Source organism: Thamnophis sirtalis, unplaced genomic scaffold, assembly GCF_051295495.1.
Source record: "Thamnophis sirtalis isolate CommonGarterSnake01/CBP01778 unplaced genomic scaffold, rThaSir2_p1.2 scaffold_4, whole genome shotgun sequence".
Classification (NCBI taxonomy): Eukaryota; Metazoa; Chordata; class Lepidosauria; order Squamata; family Natricidae; genus Thamnophis; species Thamnophis sirtalis.
The window spans coordinates 89,943,377-89,964,432 of NW_028261384.1; the positions used below are offsets into that span (position 1 = coordinate 89,943,377).

At 38.2% G+C, this 21,056-nt stretch overlaps 1 protein-coding gene across 1 annotated transcript in view; it reads left to right on the forward strand.

The window, feature by feature from the left end:
* Nucleotides 1–19,356, forward strand: part of LOC106557250 (unconventional myosin-Id) — a 123,930-nt gene extending 104,574 nt beyond the window's left edge. The window contains exon 22 of the mRNA XM_087713352.1: nt 18,833–19,356. Within this exon, the coding sequence (XP_087569478.1) occupies nt 18,833–18,989 (157 nt within the window). The 3' untranslated portion in view covers nt 18,990–19,356. The remainder of the gene's footprint in view (nt 1–18,832) is intronic.
* Nucleotides 19,357–21,056: the final 1,700 nt, after the last annotated feature.

Genomic DNA, 21,056 nt, shown 5'->3' on the forward strand with positions numbered 1-21,056 from the left:
ACCTGCAAATTTCAATTCATCTGCAGTGGCAGAAGATTCAAATTAGGCTGGCAAAGCACAATTGAAACATCTGGATATGTTGATATGGATAGTGTTACAACATCTCCTTCTCTGTCATTAACTTACCTTTTTCAAGAGAGAGAGAGGGAGAGAGGGAGGGAGGGAGAGAGAGAGAGAGAGAGAGAAGAACCTTACCAACCATGACGCTAACAGATTAACGCAGCAGAAAGACAGTATAGAATACAGAATAATAGCTTTGGAAGGGATATCAGAGGTCTTCTACTCCAACCTCTTGCTTAAGCAGAAGATCCTTTACCTTTTTAGGCAAATGACTCTCCATCTCTTCTTGAAAACTTCCAGAATTAGATGCAGTATTCCACATGTGATCTCACCAATGCATATCTCCATTTTGTTGATTCATTTGCAGTTGAATGTTGTTTCCAATGTTCTGGAGATGTTGGGATAGTAGAATTATGTTCTATTAAAATCTTCTCCAGTCTGACCCAACATTATTAAGGGGAAAAAAGAGGAAGTGCTTCAGAGAAAAGTAAAAGGTGACAGTTCACTCCATTCTTTTTTTTTTTTAAGTTACCGGTATATGCAAAACAAACACTCTGAAGTAAAGATCTTTTTGAAATATTTTGTAAATATTTTTTTCTAGTTTCTGTTGTGGTCTAGTAATTAATGCACTAGGCTAGAAAACCACTACTCCAGTCCTAGCTACTAAACCAGCTGTATTATACTTTGGCCAATCACTCTCAGTCCAAGCAGGCAATGAATGGCATACCACTTCTGAAATCTTGCCAAGAAAACTGCAGAGATTTATTCAGGAAGTTGACAAACTGACTTGAAGGCATACATACACATTCTTTTGTTCAGCACTGTTGCTTGAAAGTGCTTTACTTCCAGCAAGAAATATAAAGGAAATATAACTGATAGTTTAGCTGATTCATCATAGAATAATATTATAATATAATATTAATAATTCATTATAGGCACACCAGTGTGCTATATGTAGATAAATTCTTAGAAGATTTGAAATTTGGACAGATTCATTGTGTTGAATTCTGCTTCAGTCTCTTTGAGTTGAATATGCTACTAAGTCACAGAACTATGGTGCTTATAAAGTAGGACAGCTCTTTCCCCCATTACTTTGTTGCAATAATTATTGCTACAAAGAAGAATATGTACATTACAGGAAGTTACATGTTTTTGTTCTGTTATTTTTACTTTGCAAAATATGGTTTTGTGGATTGCTGTTCAGATAACATATTGCAACTTGCAGTACAGTGGAATCTCTGGTCACAACCATAATTCGTTCCATAACTTTGGTCGCAATCCAATTTGGTCGTGACCCGAACCTAATTTTGGAAATTTGATGCTTACAAAAAAATAGAGCGGAAGGGGAAATCAACTGCGTATGTGTGTGTGCGCGCGCGTGTGTACGCAGACAGACAGACTGACAGACAGACAGACACATATATTTGTGCGCGTGTATACACAGACTGACAGACATGAGGGGCGAAATAAAACATCAGTTAGTTTTCTTTGTTTGGGAAACTGCAAAACTTCTGTAAATATAAATAGTTTTATATGGTAAAGCTTTTTCAGTTTGTGGTCTAAGTATTTGAGCCAAGGTAGCTTGAGGTAGGGCTGCAGTATCATAGTTCACTCCTATATTAAAGGATATAACTTTTATCTTTATTTATTCTTGAACTGGTTTATTGTCATAGTCTTGTGATAGTTTATAATGTTCTTGTGCCATATCTAAACTTTTTCTGCTAATTATAATAAGTTCTATTATCTTGCTACATGAGGAATTCACACATCTGCATGCTGAACTTGTCATGGTTTATAATAGGAAGACTGTGAGATCTAGTTCAGCAGGGTGAAGGCTATTGCTGAAAAACCTACCAAGAAACCCAGGCAATCACCAGAAATCAAAGGTGCAAAAGCAAACAAACGAAAGATAATATGAAGAAATACTGAACAGACAGCGAAATTCTCTTGTTTGTACTTTAGACATAGAATCCTAAATACAGTGTAAAATTAAAATAAAGGACATTTGAATGTTTGCCTTGCATGTAGAAATTCCCCAATCTTGTAGTTAGCCATCATAGGGAATATATTAAACCATGCCAGATGGATAAAACAAACAATTTTATCTTTTTTCTTTTTTTCACCCAAGTGTTTTATCATTTGGCTGGTGCTTAATAAATAAACCACCAAGTAATGTCAATCTCAGAAAGAGAAGAGAACAATATCATACTGTATTTTTCAGCTGTTCTGCCTGAGTTGGACAACAGCAGATGTCTATTATCTCAACCTTCTTTGAGGTATTTTAAATGCAATACAACAACTGGCTTCTCCACCCCATCTTGGGGGCCATTCCAGCTGGGAAATTAAGTATTTATTCTGATGGAATGGTATGTCTAAATTGGGAAATGGCTATCTCATTGGAATCTGTAGAAAAATCCTTATAAAATAGATCTGCTGCTTTCGTGGGAGGAGCTGTTTAAGGGTGGGGGGAATGTCTTTTGCTCCATCCAGAACTCTGTTTTTTTTCTTCTGTTTATAAAGACAACAATATTCCCAGATTTAATCAAAGTTTCCCTGTCACTCCACAATGGATTGAATATATTCTGTTTAAAACAGCCTTAAAAATATAATGTTGAACCTACCTAGGTTCAAAAAAATTATTCTTTTCTTATACCTGCTTTTAAAATATTAAAGTTATGTGTTTTCTTAATGTTCTTGAAATATATGGTTTTATTTCTACTATTTATGAATTAAATATTTTATTAGAAGCTACAGATTATTATAATCAAAATTTGCACCTAGGAATTCACTGTAGATCTTTGGGTTGGTTACAGAAACCTTCTTGTATCACTTACCGGTAGTCATAATGGTCTCCATTCCTCTGTTCCTGGTCCCCTTGTTAGTATTTTAACCTCCTATGCTTACTCACAGAACAAACAGACTATCTAAAAGGAATGTTTCTCTCTCAATGATTGTAAATATTATTATTTGTTTTCAATTTTATTTAGTTTCAGTGGTGGGTGAATGTAGAGTGGTTTCTCTGGTTCCAAAATAAATTCCAGACGTGTACATCCATCGAAGTAACTGAGGATATATATGATAGCTAAGTTATGTTCCATTGATATCATGGGACCAGTAATGGTTAAGTCCAGATCTAATGTATTATGTAATGCATTCACTGTAAGTTGTTCAGGGACTGAGCTACAAGTCTGGTCAAATTTCACCTCATCAATAAACTTGCTGGATGATTTCAAAAAAATATCAATCTCTCGGACTCAAAGTTGTGATCCTTTAATTGGCCTAATTCAAATAATATTTCCCTTAAATGAAATGAAATCCAAGGTGACTGCCATATTGTAAACTAATGATAGTTACATAATATATATAACTGTAGGCAACATATTATTTTTATGCAATTTTTATTTCCATTTATTTGTTAGCCATTTATAGCAATAGCAATAGCAGTTAGACTTATATACCGCTTCATAGGGCTTTCAGCCCTCTCTAAGCGATTTACATAGTCAGCATATTGCCCCCAACAACAATCCAGGTCCTCATTTTACCCACCTCGAAAGGATGGAAGGCTGAGTCAACTCTGAGCCGGTGAGATTTGAACAGCCGAACTGCAGAACTAGCAGTCAGCTGAAGTAGCCTGCAGTACTGCACTCTAACCACTGTGCCACCTCGACTCTATAGATTACAATTGGGATCAAAATTTCAGTCATAAGACATTGCAGTTGTAAGTCAAGGCATCATGTCACCAGACTCCATATTTTGACCATATTTATGGTGTTTGTTAAACAAACCACACAGTAGTTAAGTGAATCCACTCTCCTGAATTGGGTGTGCGGGGTGTTTGTTGGTGACTGGGAAAACAGATCACAAAATGCAATCATATAAGAACAGAACAGTGAAAACATCAACGGTAAATGCAAGCTGGTTAGCAGGCAAACAAACTGTGATCATATAATTATGGGGGTGACGTTTTGTGGTGGCTAAAAGTGTTTTATGGCCTATAATGCACTTTTTCTGAGACCACCATAATTCCAGAGCATTGTAAAACTAATGGTCATAAGTCAAGGACTACCTATACTTAGCACAAATCAGTGTTTGAATTCAAATCAAATCAGAGATTGATTTTCATCATTCCTCCATTTCTGCTGCCCTGGAGTTCTGCCTCTAAGATTACATCAAATTTGTATTCAGACAAATGGTCAAATTTGTATTCAGACAAATGGTGGGACAAACCCTAAAACTAATAATTTGAGAGTTCTTCTGGAATCAACCATTATTTTACATTGTTCTAGTAGTTCCAGGGTGATTTTTTTTCATAGCTTAGGTAAGTAGATCAGCTGTAGACATTTTTGAAAAAGACATTTCTAACCACCACCATAAATTATTTTTGCCATGCAGGACATTGTGTTAGGTCTTCCTCCAAAAGGTGTGGGAGAGGTGTGGAATGAGCTGGTGTCAAGAATATAATATCTGCTCTATAATTCTGGTTGATTGTTGAGATAATTGGTGAAATTCTGTCCTATATCTTTATATGGAGGGCTAGGCTTTCCTTAATTATAACTATCAAAAACTGTTCCATTCTGTTCTCTGGAGACTTGGTATCTTATCACAGTCTAGAAGTTAATTTGCATGTTAATACTGAAGTGGATTTCACTTATTGTTTATATTACCAGCTAGTTATATACAATTGAGCATACGTTCTAAAATTTGATCAGAAGGAAAAAGAAAGAGATGAGTATTCACAAACTGATAGCATATCAATACTAGTAATTGAGTTTAACATGACAAAAGTCAAAAGAATGGACTGTGTTTCTTTGTTAAACATTTATACCCTGCTTTTCTATTTCAAGTTACATTATACTCGAGCATAATGGACTGTGTGACATGCATTCTAATGTGGTAACCGATTAAAAAACAATACAGGTAGTCCTCAACTTAAGATCACAATTGACCAGAAAATTTATGTTGCTAAGCAAGACAGTTTTTAGTGTGTTTGCTCCATTTTATGACTTTTACTGCAACAGATGTTAAGTGAATTACTGCAGTTGTTAGGTTAGTAGCACAGTTGTTAAGTGAATCTGGCTTCCTCGTTGTCTTTGCTTTTCATAGGTTTGCAAAAGGTGACCGATCACATGACTGCAGGACAGTGCAACTGTCATAAATACGGTTCCACCACAAAACCGCGGAGGACAAAATCGCGCTCGACGAAAGCGCACATTTGACGTCATCACAGCGCGACGAAAACATCGCGCTGTGATCGAAAAATGTAAAAATAAAGCAAAAACCTTACCCTAACCCCCCCAAACCTAACCCTAAACCTAACCCTTAACCTAACCCTAAATCTAACCCTAAACGTAACCCTTAACCTAACGCTAAACCTAACGCTAACCCTTAACCTAACGCTAAACGTAACCCTAACGCTCTAAACCTAACCCTAACCCTTAACCTAACCCTAACCCTAACCCTAAACCTAACCCTTACCTTTATGTGAATCGGCTTGCTTTAATTTTAATTTTATTTCAATTTTTAATTTTTTTTGTCGCGCTGTGATGACATCAAATGCGCGCTTTCGTCGAGCGCGATTTTGTCCTCCGCGGTTTTGACGGGTCACGATAAATACATGCCAGTTGTCAAGTGCTGGCATTTTGTCACGTAACTATGGGAATATTGCAACAAGTTATACATGAAAAACAGACATACAACGTTTTTTCAGTTCTGTTATTATTTTGAATGGTCATTAAATGAATGGTTGTAAATTGAGGATTACCTGTACTACAGCATTACAGTAACATAAATTATGAAATATTATCCTGAAGAATGATCATACCAAAATACCTAAACCATCACTTACTTCAAGGTAGATTTGCTTTTTAAAGTGTAAACTATCCGAAGTTATTTGGAGACATGCAGCTTCTAAAGATAAATAAATAAATACATATTGTTAAAGCTGTTAATGCCCCTAAAGCTTGAATTGGGGGATGTGATTAAAACAGACTGCCTCTAAAGCATGCACACAATTAGCTCTCGCAAGTTTAGATTTGAAAGCCTTTTAAGGAAGGCCAAACCCGGAACAACCCACCTCTGAAGCTAAGCCAGTACAAAAATCTTCACCATCGAGGATATCTTTTAATGAAGAAGTTTTCCTTACCTTAGACTAGATAATAATCTGTTGTAGTTTTAGAATAAGCCAGCATTTATTCTTAACAATTAAAATTCTGTCTACAGGATATACTAGAACAGTGTTTCTCAACCTTGGCTACTTGAAGATGTCTGGACTTCAACTCCCAGAATTCTGGGAGTTGAAGTCCAGACATCTTCAAGTAGCCAAGGTTGAGAAACACTGTACTAGAATACTGGACTATGTGGATTTTTCTTCTTCATTCTAAAACCACTAATTTCTAAATTAAAAGTTCTCGTTGGGCAAATTTGAAAATGCAATCCCTAAATCAGGTCACTTACCTTAAGAGAGATAATCTTTGATGGCAATAAGTTGCCCTTTTCACAAGCTTATACCTATTCACAGGGGAGCCCCAGCATGGCAGCTGAAGCAAAAAGGACAAGTTTTATTTCACAGATGGTGGTTTAGAATTTGACATTTGCTAAAAGTGCATTTGGAGTCACACTTCTTCATTCCAAAACTTTTGGCTAAAGATTATATGATCTTTTGAAAGAGGTTAGGCAAATTTGGGAAATGGTACTTTAGTTGGACTCTAAAATCTTTATGGCAGCATATCAGCTAGCTTCGGTTGTAGAGTTTATCAAAAGCAAGTAGGCCAAAGCCATCTGTTCCTGCTACACTCCCCAACATTAAGATCATTTCCACGTAGCCTAAAATAGGTATCCTAGAAAATAGTTAATATATGTATATACAAATATGTATATCAATAGCTATATGGACAGGCCCAATAAATTTGAGTGCTGAGATCCATGACACCCTTTAGCCCAGTTTCTTACTTATAAAAGCAGAGCATTTTAATCCACTTCGTCTCCTTTCCCACGTACAAACCAGACTCACTTGTGGGCTTCAAAGCAAAATTAACTACTCAGCAGAAATTACATTGCAAAAGTGTACTGAAAACTGTGGAAAGCATTCATGATAATAAACTAGTGATAATGTAGATGTAGCACATTGTCTCTCAAATCAACAATAAAACTCCATAGTAGTGCATTGTTTGGTTTATTTCCTGGAAGCATGGGCTACAGTTTATTATTTCTTCCCAGCTCCTTTCACATATTATTTTTGATGTTTTGCATTATTTTTCCCTCAGGATGGGAAAATTATCTGGTGAGTGTATTGAGAAAAAATCTTATTTGCTCCCAGCTGAGTAGTCATAATAGTCACAATGGGAAGGTGTAGCCAGCTACTTCCAAGTGTGCCCTTTCTGACAGGTATTGTACACTCCCAAAAAAGTGGAGTTGAATCATGTTTATTCTTCCCATCACAAAAATATGGAAGAAAACCTCAATAGCAAATTTCAAATAGACTATGATACAGAATTTGTTTAACATGACAGTTATTTCTACAGCAAAAGACAGTTTTAATTATTCCTCTAGAAATTATTTTATTTTACTTAACTTTAAGATTATAATGTTCCGAGTATGAGTTGTCCTTTTTGTTTAATATTGTTTATCTAGGTTTGCAAATAACATGAAGTAACAGAATATAGATTTCCTTTTCCATACTGCTTTTCCCTTTGACACTCTGTGATTCTGGGAGAATGCTTCTTCATATTTCATGTCTCCTTGATGTTAGATTTTTCATCAGCTTAAGAGTTCCTAGTGCTTGATGTGCTTCCTTTTCTGAATTCATTTGTGTAGCTTTTTTACATCCTAGTACTATGTCTCTTGGATGTTGGCTCTTGATTAATCTCACTGGGGAGCGTGAAAACTAGAATGTTGGCAACTTGTAAAGAATTCAAATGAAATAAGAGGTCAGAAGAAATAAGGACAGATTAATATTTATGTAGCGGGTTAAAAACCTCAGTGTTTGCTAGGGGTAATCAGAGTGATTCTGTGGCAGATTTGAAGGGCCTCAACTTGAAGAAAGTTGCTTTAGAACACTTCTGTAGATTGGTGAATACATCCATCCCCAAATAGTAAGTGATAGTGGTAAGAGATCAAAACCTAGTGAAGTTCATTTCATTGGCAAGGTTGGAATTGGACTTCATTGCTTATGATTCAATCTTTTAGCTGCAGTTGTATAAATCTTGATCCAACATTTATTGCTAACATTGAGCTTTTTTTCATTTTTGAGTGAATCAGGCAAGCCAAATATTAAGTCACACACAGCACCAGATTGTGCTTTGCAAGGATGGAAGAATTTCTGTTCGGGGAAGAAACTTTTCTATTTTTGCATTGCTCTTACTTTTTTTCCCATTTCATTTATTCGGGATTTATAGGCCGCCCTTTTCCCTGAGGGGACTCAGAGCGGCTTACATTCATAGGGAAAGGGGGGTGCAATACAAAGACATAAACAATATGTGAATAAAATAAACAGTAAAAGCACAACTTTCATTCAACACTCAACACTCGGGCGGGGCGAATTAGAAACTTATCCCCAGGCCTGACGGGATAGCCAGGTCTTAAGGGCTGTGCGGAAGGTCTGGACGGTGGTGAGGGTGCGAATCTCGACGGGGAGGTCATTCCACAGGGTCGGAGCTGCTACTGAAAAGGCTCTCCTCCGTGTAGTCGCCAGTTGGCATTGACTGGCGGATGGGATTCGGAGGAGGCCCAATCTGTGCGATCTAATTGGCCGGAGGGAGGTAATCGGCAGGAGGCGGTCTCTCAAGTCTCTCTCTCTCAAGGCGGTCTCTCTTACTATATGAGTTTAGGATTGAGGTTCAAAGTGGAGAGGCTGGTAAAGATGGAAGGCCAGGCTCTGTTCCACAAGAATAATAGTTGGCTGCTGCTAGCCTAGATAAAAGAAAAGCAGTCTTGATGAAAGCAGAGAGTAGAGTGAACAAAAAAAAATGAAATGTATCCAGATGTAGTTTTTAAAACATGCTGATTAAAACAAGTATGCAGCTGGACAAACATGACTGCTAGATCTATCAGGCAGGTGCTTCATTTTCATAACTGATATGATAGAGCTTTCAATGGGAAACTTCTGGAGTTCAACAGGTAGGCTGATTCATAACCATCAATACACTTAATTCACCTAGCAACAAGGACTCTGTGTGCAGTGCAGGAGAATAAAGCAGAAAACCCTCTAGTGCTTCTATTAATAACTACCTCTTGCTTCGCTGTTTCCTGTTGTATATCCTGTTCGGTAAGCAGGTGTGGATGCTCCAGGATTTGAAATATACAGATATGTATATGCACAATTTTATGGATAAACAAGTTAGTTGGAATGCTGTCAGATAGTAAAAATGCATATTTTATAATAAATCTGTGGTTCTGATTGTAAACAGGCATCTGCTGAAAAGGTAGCAAACATATCTGCTAGCTTCCTTTCCTACAAGCCTAATAAGAACATTTATGTTGTTTTCATCTTCTGGTTGGCTGGCAATGATGATGTATCAGATTGAATGCTAAAATCAAGGTTACTATAGTGACTGAGACTGAAAGCTGTAGTGTTTTAAAGGGTTTTTTTCTCTCTCTCCAACCTTCACCAACAGTTTCTCAGCCTTACTTTCTTCCTTCACATGTCTTTCCTTTTTCTCTCTCTGTTTCATTAGAGCTGTGTGGGTGACCTTTTTTCAGTTATAACTATATCTTGTCAGGGTTCTTCCATTTTAATCTGGATTATTCAAGACTAATTATACTCATGATAATGCCATAGTACACTGAACTAAACACTAGCCAACCACATCTTAATTAGCTTGCTTTACAGAGCCAATCTATATATTAAGATTATCTTTCCAAGTGGTGTCATATGTGTGCAGATTGTAATACAAGCATCCCCTGTACAGTTGCATAGCAATTCAGGATTCCTTCAGGATGGACCCAGAGATTCCAGGAACTAAAGTTAGATTTCAAAGCAAACACTACAATTCTCTAAACTGTGGACAATTAGAAGCTGGTTTTAATTTATGATGGCCAACCCTCTCGGACATTTGGGAATTTTTCTTTATCTTTCCCTTTCATCATGAGTCCCACCAATGGTGCTGCTAGGTTTTTTAAAACACAGGGAATTGGAAAATGGCTCTGACTGTTTTGTATCATTTTCATGTCCTTCATTTTGACTCCTATCTTTCCTCACATAATATTCCAATGCCAAAACACTTGTAGTTAAATAATGCTTTAATGGAAAGGATAATATTTATTAATTATTGCTACTCACAAACCAGGCAAATTGCTGGGGGGAATATTCCAGTTTCAAATAAAAGTGTTTTTTTTTCCAATTGTTTTTATGTAAGTCTTATCAAAGTCTATAATACAATTTAAATGAGACAAATCTACTATGTGCTACTCTATTACAGTCAATGGGATTTATGTACATATAAGACATCCACAACAAATGTACTTGTTTATTTTAGATGCCACACAATTCTTGAGAGCTTACAGACAAAGCACAAAATAACAACCACAACAATTAACACATTTACATTTTTTTGTAGTTGAGAACAAGCAGATCTTCTTGGATAGGTAGGGGGGGGGTGTCTGTCTGTCTATCTATCAATCAATGTATCAATGTATCATTGCAGATGGCAAACTCAAAGAAAACTCCTGCAGGTCATTTTAACCATGAAATCAGAAATGTATGGGAAAAAGACATTTCTTCATATTGTTTGGTCATACACCACTTATGACTTTATAGGTCATGACCAACAGTTTGAAGCATCCCCCAAACTATTTGCAAACTATTGTAGATGTGCAGCAGTAGAATGGGCATGTTGAAAATGGACAATCCTCAAAGGAAGCTCCATGTTGTGATACTGCAGTATTGCAAGCAGAAGATTACCAGTGCAGGTTATGTGATGGTTAAAGACATAGGGAATTTAAAGCTTACAAGTTGGGAGCAGTAAGCATCCCCAAATTATCAGCCTGCTTCTTATAATGGTATCTTATTTCCAGGTAGAGCAGATTGGCCTGTTATAACAGATATTATGAAACAAGTGTAGTGTAATTCAAATCTCCAGAATTAGAATTGATTTCTCTAGTAACAAAGAGACATCCGATTGGGAAGTTGTACCAGAAAAAGCCAGTTTAGATGTCTTACCTTTCCCTCCCATCATGAGAGCATACAGTACTCCCAGTCATCTGCATTGCTTGTTGCTATAATTTCAGTGTGTCAAGAGGCAAAAGCAAATTCCCGGTTATAGAATTGGTAATGTGTATTCTTGAAGATAATTAGTGAAAATATAAATCATAATCTTTTAAAGGTATGGCTGGGGGTAATGGAAACAATAGTTCAATTGAAAAGCACTACATCAGGGAAGACTATCATAAAGAGAATCTGTACTTGCTTTGTCTAGGCTTGAATTTCATTTCTGAAACATCCATTTCCATCATCAAGAATGAAGCAATGTTTCAAAAGTCAGATGTTGTTGAAAGACCTTTGCGGTTATACTTATTGTTGCTACAGTTCTTTTCCTTTTTTGCAAATTGTGACCTTGCCTCAGAAATATATACATGGATATAACAGATTTAACATATATTTTTAAATTGGAAGGAGCAAATGCATGAAGTAGAAAAGCAAATGCTTATTTTTCATCCTTACTTCAAGGATAATAAAGTAACTTTCACCTTTCACTTTGTTTTCGTAAACAGGGGAACAAGTTGACCCGAGATGGAGCAATAGTGGTAGACAGAAAGCTAACTTCTCTTTATGCACATTGGATGATTCACTTCTGAACTCTTGCAAGCCAAGCGGTTACTAATTTGTTTATGGACAAGTGTCTGTCTGCAAATGAATCTGCAAAATTGTTTGCAGTTTTTTTAGAGGACAAAGTGCTCTGTTATCCTGACCTCACTGCCAGTGATTTCCATTGTCTCTCTAAGCACCAGTGATCTGTTGTGACCTTAAGGTGCATTTATTGCATCTAAGTCTGCTAATGCCCTGCAAAAATAGCAGATTAAGCAGGGATTTTTGATGCAGCTTAGTGTGGTGTAACTAAAGAAATATTAAACACGGACAAGGAACGACATTGCTGTTTTACGTTGTGTCTTCCTTCATTTTCAGTTTTCTGCCAGTGGCCTGGGAATTTGAGGGTTATGTACAGTATCTTAGCTGTTCCTAACACTGCACTCTTCCAAACAAAGAACTCTAATATTGTTCCTGGGATCTATTGGAGCCACTCTTCCAGTTTAGAAGTCACAGCCTCAAGTGCTCCTACCTCACTGGGACCACTTTGGCTTTATGAGCCATGATGGCCAATGTTCCCTCTAATTTTTTTTCAGTGTGAGCAGAAACGTATAATGTTTGAGCGGCACATTTTCATGCCTGAGCACCTGAATTTTTTTCACAGATGTTTCACAGAGCAATTGATTTATAGGATCCAAATTGGAATGGAGAAAAATGGTTTTGTGCGTGTGTGTGTGTGTGTGTGTGTGTGTTTGAGTGAGCGAGGGATCGAGGGATCGAGTAAAGGAACTGCGCCTATTTAGGAAAGAAGGTAAATTATTGCAAACATGATCAATCGAATATAAGTATGGGGACAAGTTGGGCAGTAGAGAGAAAGTGATAAAAGAGTGGGAGAGAGGAAGAAAAAAAGAGGGAAGAGAGACAGAAAGAGACAGAGAAGGACAAAGAAAGTGACAGAAGAGTGGGAAAGAAGGAGAGAGAAAAAGAGACAAAGAGGGTGAAAGAGACAGAAAGAGACAAAGAGGAGAGAGAAGGAGAAAGTGACAGAAGAATGGAAAAGAGGGAGAGAGAAAGAGAAGAGAGACAAAGAGAAAGAGGATGAGAGAGACAGAGAGAGAAGAGAGGAAGAGGAAAGAGTAAGAGAGAACATCTCATTTCAACCCTGAGGTGCAAATATTCTCTTTGATTGGTAATTTTATTTGTCCATTTACTATCCAATACTCTCATTTCTCCTTAAATTCATCAAGAATTCCCTTCTTTTTATTGAATTTATCACAATACCATGAGAACAACTTTTTCAGCATAGCTTTACAGCTATTTAAAATGTATAGTAATTTAGGTCAGGTTTTCAGAACATTAGTCTATTTATAAGTCACTAAGTGCAAAGAAACAGAATTCAGAAAGTTGGCTTCCCTTTTTGTAATTGCCTATTGCCTGCTTAATTTTCTACCTATATTTTTGATAACAGATATTCACGTTGACCCAAAAAGCCCATCATAGAAAGAAACGCTCCCTATGAACTTTGTTGGGTTTCCATGGAATGAAGTTTGACCTTTTTCTCAACCATACATACAGTAGCATATTCTTTCTAAGGAGGATATAATCAAGATAGTCCATAATTGCCTATCAATCTAACAGTATGGCGATTGAAAATCTCTTTATATTTCAACTCTAACTCTTTCAGTCTTAAAGGTTTGGTGAGGAGAAATCCCAAAATTCTTTTAAAGAGGAAAAAAAATGCTTGGCAAGGGAAACCGCGAGCCGGAAGGAAGTCTTGCTGGGAAGACGCGGCAGCAGGCTTTAAAGGGTTCCCCCCTCCCCAGCCAGCCAGCCCACCCAGCCCATTCTTCTCCTGCCACCACTGTATCCAACAGGCCAAGTTGCTGGGAGGAGAAAGTTTGGGCTGCAGGACATGAGATTCCCCATGCTTCCATTCCCCACAATCCTGTCAGAGCTGAAGAAGTTCTGTGCAAAACGCATCCTTTGTTCCCATCTTGCCTGAGCTCAAAACCACAGCCTTTAAACGAGGCTCAGCGTAACGCAGAGGAAGGAAGACGTTTCCTTCTGGGAAAAGAGCTGGAGGCAGTGAGAAAGACACAAACGCGGACCCTGGCTATCTCCCCCCCCCACCTCCTCGCTTCCAGGAACTCACCGCAAACCCCCGCCCCACAAGAGAGACATCAGCGCCACCCCGAGGGACAGGAGGGGTCCCAGGCGCAGCTGCATCGCCCCCCCCTCCACCCAAATAGGGAGGCCTTTTGCACCTGCGACCGGAGCAACTAGTTTGCGTTCAGCGGCTGAAAAGATCGCTAAAATCCGCCCAGGACAGCTACGCCTTCTGTCCGTAAAGTTTGTGGGAGATGAAACAGCGTTCCTTTGCGTGCCTTCCAGGGCCCTGGAGGAAGATCTCCCCCCCCCCTCACCCCACACTGAGGCCGGATCGAAGGATCGAGGAGGGAAAAAGGGATCTTGGCAGGCAGGGGATATTTCAGCAGGAGTCAGAGGGTGAACCAACACATTTGCTGCCCAGCACTGCGGCTGAAGTGAAGCCGGCAAAGCTCCTGCTGGCGCCCCCGCTCATGGCAGCAGCGGTGGTGCCTCCCCCTCCGCTCGGAGCACCTCAGCTGGACAGCAGCAGATATTCTGGTGGTGGGGGAGAGGGCTTTGGGGATTCATTTCAGCGCCAGGCTAGGATTGGCCGCCCACAAAGGACCTCCCCGGGCTTGCTTTGCTAAACACGGGGCGACTGATGCTAGTTTGAGCAGCTACAGCCGGCACAAACTACCATCAGTCACTCCGTGTTCATCAAAACAAGTCTGGGGAGGTCCTTTGAGGGCGGCCAGTTCTAGCTGCCTGCAAAGGACTTCCCCACGTTTGCTTTGAAAGAAATCTCTGCGCGGCAGTTAGAAACTGCTGCGCGGGGTTTTCTTGCCATGTGCGCGGCCGCGCACCTTAGAGGGAACAGTGAGATGGCGTACTGGTTAGAATGCAGTACTGCAGGTTACTTCGACTGACTGCAAGCCACCAGCAGTTTGGCAGTTCGATTCTCACCACCTCAAGGTTGACCCAGCCTCCCATCCTTCCGAAGTTGATTAAATGGGGACCCAGATTATTGGGGGCAATATGATAACTCTGCAAAGCATTTAGAGTGGGCTGTAAAGCACTATAAAACGGTATATAAGTCTAAGTGCTATTGCTATTTTTAGTTTTCATATCTTCACCAGTTCCTCCTTCAGGCCCTGGTACTTCTGCTTTTTATACTCCTTTCTAATGTTGCTGTCACTTGGCATATCTATCACCACAATCAGATATTTAATATTAAGAGCAAAATGCAATTTAGTCAGAAAAGGGCCTATGGAATTTAATGAATCTTTCTACCTAGGATTTTGAACAGGAGTAAAATAAAAATAAGTACCAGATATACTAGGAAAAGAATTAAAGCATGAAGGAAATAATTATAATTTTGGTGAAAAGCAGAAGAGTAATACACTAGTAATATAGGTCTGATTTGCAAAAGTAAAAAAAAAAATGAAACCTTTTAAAAAAATTATGCCTTATAAGATTTATTCTCATTTTTCTTTTATTACTACATATATTCAAAAAACAATTAAGTAGAAGTAGAAAAAAAGAGGCTGTAAAGAAATTAGAGCCAGTTTAGAGTAACGACTAAGGGACCAGACTAAAAACTGGGAGAGTTACTTTAGGTATAAAGCCAGCTGGGTGATCTTGGACCAGTCACTCCTCTAAGAAGGAGGCAAAGGCTCTCCTAAACATCTGGACATTCTGGACTTCTGAACATCTTGCCAAGAAAACTGCAGGGAGAGTTTTCTATACCTAGAAAAGTGATTTACAAATGGCATAAAATGAAATAGAGCCAGTGTATGTTTAGCGACCACCACTGGGACTGGCAACTGGATTGTTAAGTGAAACAGCAATTATGCCTATGATCTTTGCTTCACAAACCTTCAAAGGCTGTAAATTTGAGGATTGTTCTTAAGTTACTATAATCAATATTGTAACTGAAAACATCTAAATGAGGTAGTCGCTAAAGGAGAATCACTTATAATATATATTGCAGCATAAAGGTGATTGTGCATTGATTTAAGACCATTGTCAAAATAAAATCAATAATCAGTATTAGCCAAGATCACCAACATGCTACTAGCAATTAATAGGACTTTCAGTCTTATCTGACAAAACCTGTCCTTATCACAAATCAGGCAAAATCTAGTATTTTAAAATCTTATGATCGGATAAGCTTTTGGACGTGGTTCAAGTCCATGGCAGTATTAAAGTACATAAATTATTTTCAGGTTCAATTAAATTCAGTGTCAGATTTTTTTTAAAAAAATACAAAATTGATTGTTTTTACATTGATACATATTCTCCTAGTTTAGTTCACTATTAAGAAGGAATTATGTGTAATTCTCAGAAACAAAGAAACTATCCTAGCAGCTGTTGTCATGGATAGCATCAGTTCTGTATATTTTGTAGGAAGGCATTTTTGAACATTAATTATCTATTTTGGTAATTAACATGAAGGTGAATTACTAATTTTAAAAAATGAAGAACTGGAATGTATCAATTTTCCCTAAGTGTAATCCTTTTTTTCAAGAAATTATAAAAGAGCTTTTAAAAATTATTGATATTTAATCAACTGATCGATTGTCTTTTCTTTGAAGGAGACTTTACCCAGAGTATTTAAGTAATCAGATGTAAATTGTGGTACCAGCAACTAAGCTAAGTGGTGATTAAGTGGGAAATAATTTAACATTTCTGCTGGAAAAAGGCAAGACTGCAATACTCAGTTTCACACCTTTGGCTTTTGTTAACGTTCTTTTGTTAGCATTCTCTTGCCATTTTGAATGCTTGAATGCCTATTTCCTGCCTTGAATACATCAAAAGCAATGCAATCTTGCTGACAGATTATGACAAGGAACTATGGGCATAATAAACAAACAGATTGTAATCACTCTCCAATTTCTCCAATCTAAGAGATGTAGAGAGAGAAAAAAGGCAAGTGATTTCTATGGGCAATCTCTCTTTGCCTTTCCCTCTGCCAATATAATCACATTGCTTTCAATGTGTAGAACAGCAAACATATTCTCTTGAAATCCCTTCCTCTCCACTCTCTCTGCTCTGCAAAGGGGAAAGGGTCAAGCAAAGGAATCATTGTGTTCAGAAATCACTTGATTGTTTAACTCCTTCCCCTGGCAAATACTTCAAGGGAATCCTTCTCAATCCCAGGCCGCCATTGCAAAGGTATTGCTTTTGATATGTAGCAACCAGCAAACAGCTTATTCTTTTGCTCTCAGTTAACAATGTAAATTGGGACCATGACATCATGTGAATATGCCACTTAGCAACAGCAGTTTCAGTACTACTTCTTGTTGTTGTTAAATGAATCTTACGATGTGAAGCGTGACATCATTCACTTGCCATTTGTGACCTTCTGCTGTCTCCTATATTGAATTTTCTTGTTGGAAGCAAGCATTTAAGGTCACAAATGATTATCACATGACCACAAGATACTGTGATGTTGTAATTGCAAGCCAGTTGCCAAGCACCCAGAGCACAATCAAGTGACCCTGGGGATGCTGCAAAAGCAGGGAACTTCAACAATATCACACGTACCACTCATCCAACACATTGAACAAAATTTGAACAGCTGCTGAGTGAGTGATCATTAAGTGAAGACCACCTGCAATTGAATTTTGAGAGCATGTGATGAGTCCTCATCATATGTCTACCACTGGCATTTTCCCCCATGCCCTCAAAAGCTACACAACGGAAACAGCCAATCACTGAACAGTTATTTTGATTAAATTAATTCCTACCACTGAATTTCACCCTTCTTTCAAAGTGGATTTTCACATTTCAGCTTTTCTTAGTCATTTTGTCTGGATAGATGAATTATTTTTGAAAAAGTACCTAACATTTTAACTTTCAAGATGTTCCTGGAAGTTAGTGCTTTGCTTAGCAATTTGGCAGGGCCCCATTTTTTATTAATTAAAAATTCTAAATGAATTCAAGTCATATTAGGCCAAAGATTGGCGGACACTTTGATAACTAGTGGCTGCCTGGTCCTGGATTAGATAGTGCACAATTTTAGGATAATCACGTGAGCAGAAGAAAATGTACAATGAGGAAAACATATTTCTTCACTAATGACATGCACAAAATGGTTGATACCTGTGTGTAACTTCTACAGTACCATGCAACACAATTCTGAATATTTTTTAAAAAGTGGCTCCTGCTCACTCATAATTGCATTGCAGTAATGGATTTGTATGCAACCTCAGACTTCATAAAACTGAGGGTGGGGGATATTGTAATTATGGTTATTGGAGGTGATGATACATGAAGAGCCTTGTTCCTACTGTTTCTGTATGGGTTTTCTCCCTATAGTTTTTCTGATCTCAAACCAAAGAATGCTTAAACTACCATGAGCCAACAACATAAGATGCCAGACCTTATCATGAGTGACTAAATTAATACTTCCTTTTCTTCATTTGCCTAATCTGCTGTAATCTCTGCCTGTTAGTCATGGCCTCCTAAATGTTATGAGATGCGTCTCAGGCTGAAGATAGTTGATACTTAACAGTGATGTTTTCTATAATTATGAAATTGCACATGGCATCCTTTGCAAACTTCCCAAGCAGAATTCTTTGTCTCCTTTCTCCCTCTACAATATATTCTTTAATCCAGAGTTCCACCTTTTGGCTTTGCAGACTGGCATTGGGGGGAGGGGGGGAGGGATGGTTCCATGTGAGTGGTGAACAAGTGCACATGCGCAGTGCCATTTGCACGAGGAGTGGGTTGCTCAGCCACCATTTGTGCAAATGGAGTGTTCATGCTCCCTACTGCTCACAGAAGTGGGGATGCATGCACATGTTCGCCCATTTCACAATCTGGTTCCAAACGGTTCAAGGCCTGGAAGTGAGCCACAGACTGACAGTTGGGGCCTCTCTTTTAACCATCTTCCCTCAAGAATTAATCCTTTTTATTTCATTGTTCTCTTTTTACCTACAGTGAAAACCGTCGCCTGCAAGTAAACATCACCAACCCTGTCCAGTGCAGCATGCATGGGCGAAAATGCAGCATCTCAGTGAAAACCAAAATCAACCAATCAGAGCCAAACTTCATCAAGGATCGGACAGGTTTCATCCTCTGGGTACCTGAGAATTAATTTTACTCTGTCACTAAGCATCCTTCCATAATCTACTGATGCCTTCAATCTTAGTGCCTTGAGTCTTATGGAGGAAGGGATATGAAAGTATTGATCTGTGACACTCATCTAGACATTGTCAATGAATTGAAAATTTGAGATGCTTCCTTCATTAAGCCAACTATGATTTTAAATTATTATGTACCAAAGTGGCTTTTATTAATGAATTCTCCAGATATATAAAATTATTGTAGAGCTAATAGTTGTGACTGAAATGGAAGGAACCAAAAAAATATGAGAATAAACAGAAGGACCCACTTTTCTATAAGAGAGTGATAAGAGGCTTCATCCCTTCAGTTCCTCCCTCCCTCCCTCCCTCCACCTCTCTCCCTCCCTCCACCTCCCCAACTCACTTCATAGGTTGTGGGGAAAATAGGAGAAGGGTTGGGATATGTTCACTGCTTTATTTGTAAAAATAATAAAGATGGGATACAAATAAAAAACATGGGTTCCTTTACCCCCTTTCCTTTCAATATTCAGCTTGGCTCAGATTCTCCTTAATGATTGATTGTAAGATTCTACTCCTATTGCAAGCATTGGAGTCCAAAGCCCTGGGCCAATATATAATGTGCTTTCTTTGAGCAGCTGGCATTATTCTGGCCAGCTTAGACTTGTAGTTGCCTTTTGCTGCTTGTACAGCCCTCTGCTGAGGTGTAGCTATAGCCGTGTTAACAGGGCTTTGTTTCTTCTTGTGCCAAAAAAACATATTTTATTTTACATTGATGGAGAGAACTTTAAAACAAGGGAAGAGATTGCTATTTTGAACCATTTAAAGATAAATAATTATAAACCTGACACTGCTGGACAGGTCAGGACTTAAATAATTATAACTGCACACAGCCTAAGAATAAAGCAGTGATGGTAGAGTTTATTGCTTCAGTATGCCTGCTTTTGTTTTCACTGTGTGAAGGCAGCACTTACCATTTCTGTGAGCTGGGGCACAAAATGGCAAACAAATGTTGCTTAATTAGCTAGCTAGAAGAAGTCCTGCTTGTTTTTGAGTCATTCTTAAATATGGCTCATTTCTTAAGTAGGATTATCTGCCTCTGCCCAAGATGAGTTGCTCTTCTTTTCAAATTAGCTTTTCAATGAAAAGGATTGCTATCTTTGCCCCTTTCCTTTCCCTTTCTTTTCCCATTGATTAGTCCAATCTTCTAGTATCTCCAAGTGCTCTTAAAAAGGTTTCTTCAACCAAGTGCCTTCCAGGTAGAGAATCTCATTCTAAACCCTCAGATTCTAGGCCAGAAACCATCTGGCTGTAATTTAGGCAAAATGAAATGCAATGCAGATGGAATTTACAAGCAGAATAGAAGGAGTTGCCCTAGAAGATCAATGTAAATGTAGAAATCTCTTCATGTGTTCTCTTCTTCGTTTCCCCAAATGCCAGCACATCCATGATGAAAAGCAAGTGGTAGAGCCTAATCCTTCATTTCAACTAAAAAGCAAGCTAGCTTTTGATTAGTCCAGCTACCTAGACTGAGCATTTACAGTCCTATCTCTATTGCCAATAGAAAAATGGATTGCCTCAGATCCCTGGTGCCTTCAAACGTTTACTTTCAAAGCAGCCAAATTAGCCTCAGAAGTTTTAAAATTAGGACTTTTATTTAATATCCCAAAATAAAGGCTGGATTTGAATGATGACCAAATTATGAAAATTGTATGAAAGATGAAATATTTTCATACCAAGATATAAATCTATTAAGTTGATTATATGTGTTATGAAGTATTTTGATTTAAATGAATTAACAGTATTTCTGACTTTCTTGATTTGTGTGTATGGTTGTATGTGAGGCAGATACATTATTCTGTTTGATTTAACAAAGGTAGTTTCTGCTATCAAAACAGGAAGAGGAAATTCCTCCTCCTCACTGTGCTTTGCAGAGCACCCAGTCAGTAGGGGAGTATTGAGAACTGGGCAAGGGGCTCCAGAGAGAAGAAATTTTGAGTGTATGAGCTGCTCATATGATGCTGGATTCTACCTTACATGTGTATTTCTGGGTTTTATCTATAAAATAACTATTTCTAAAT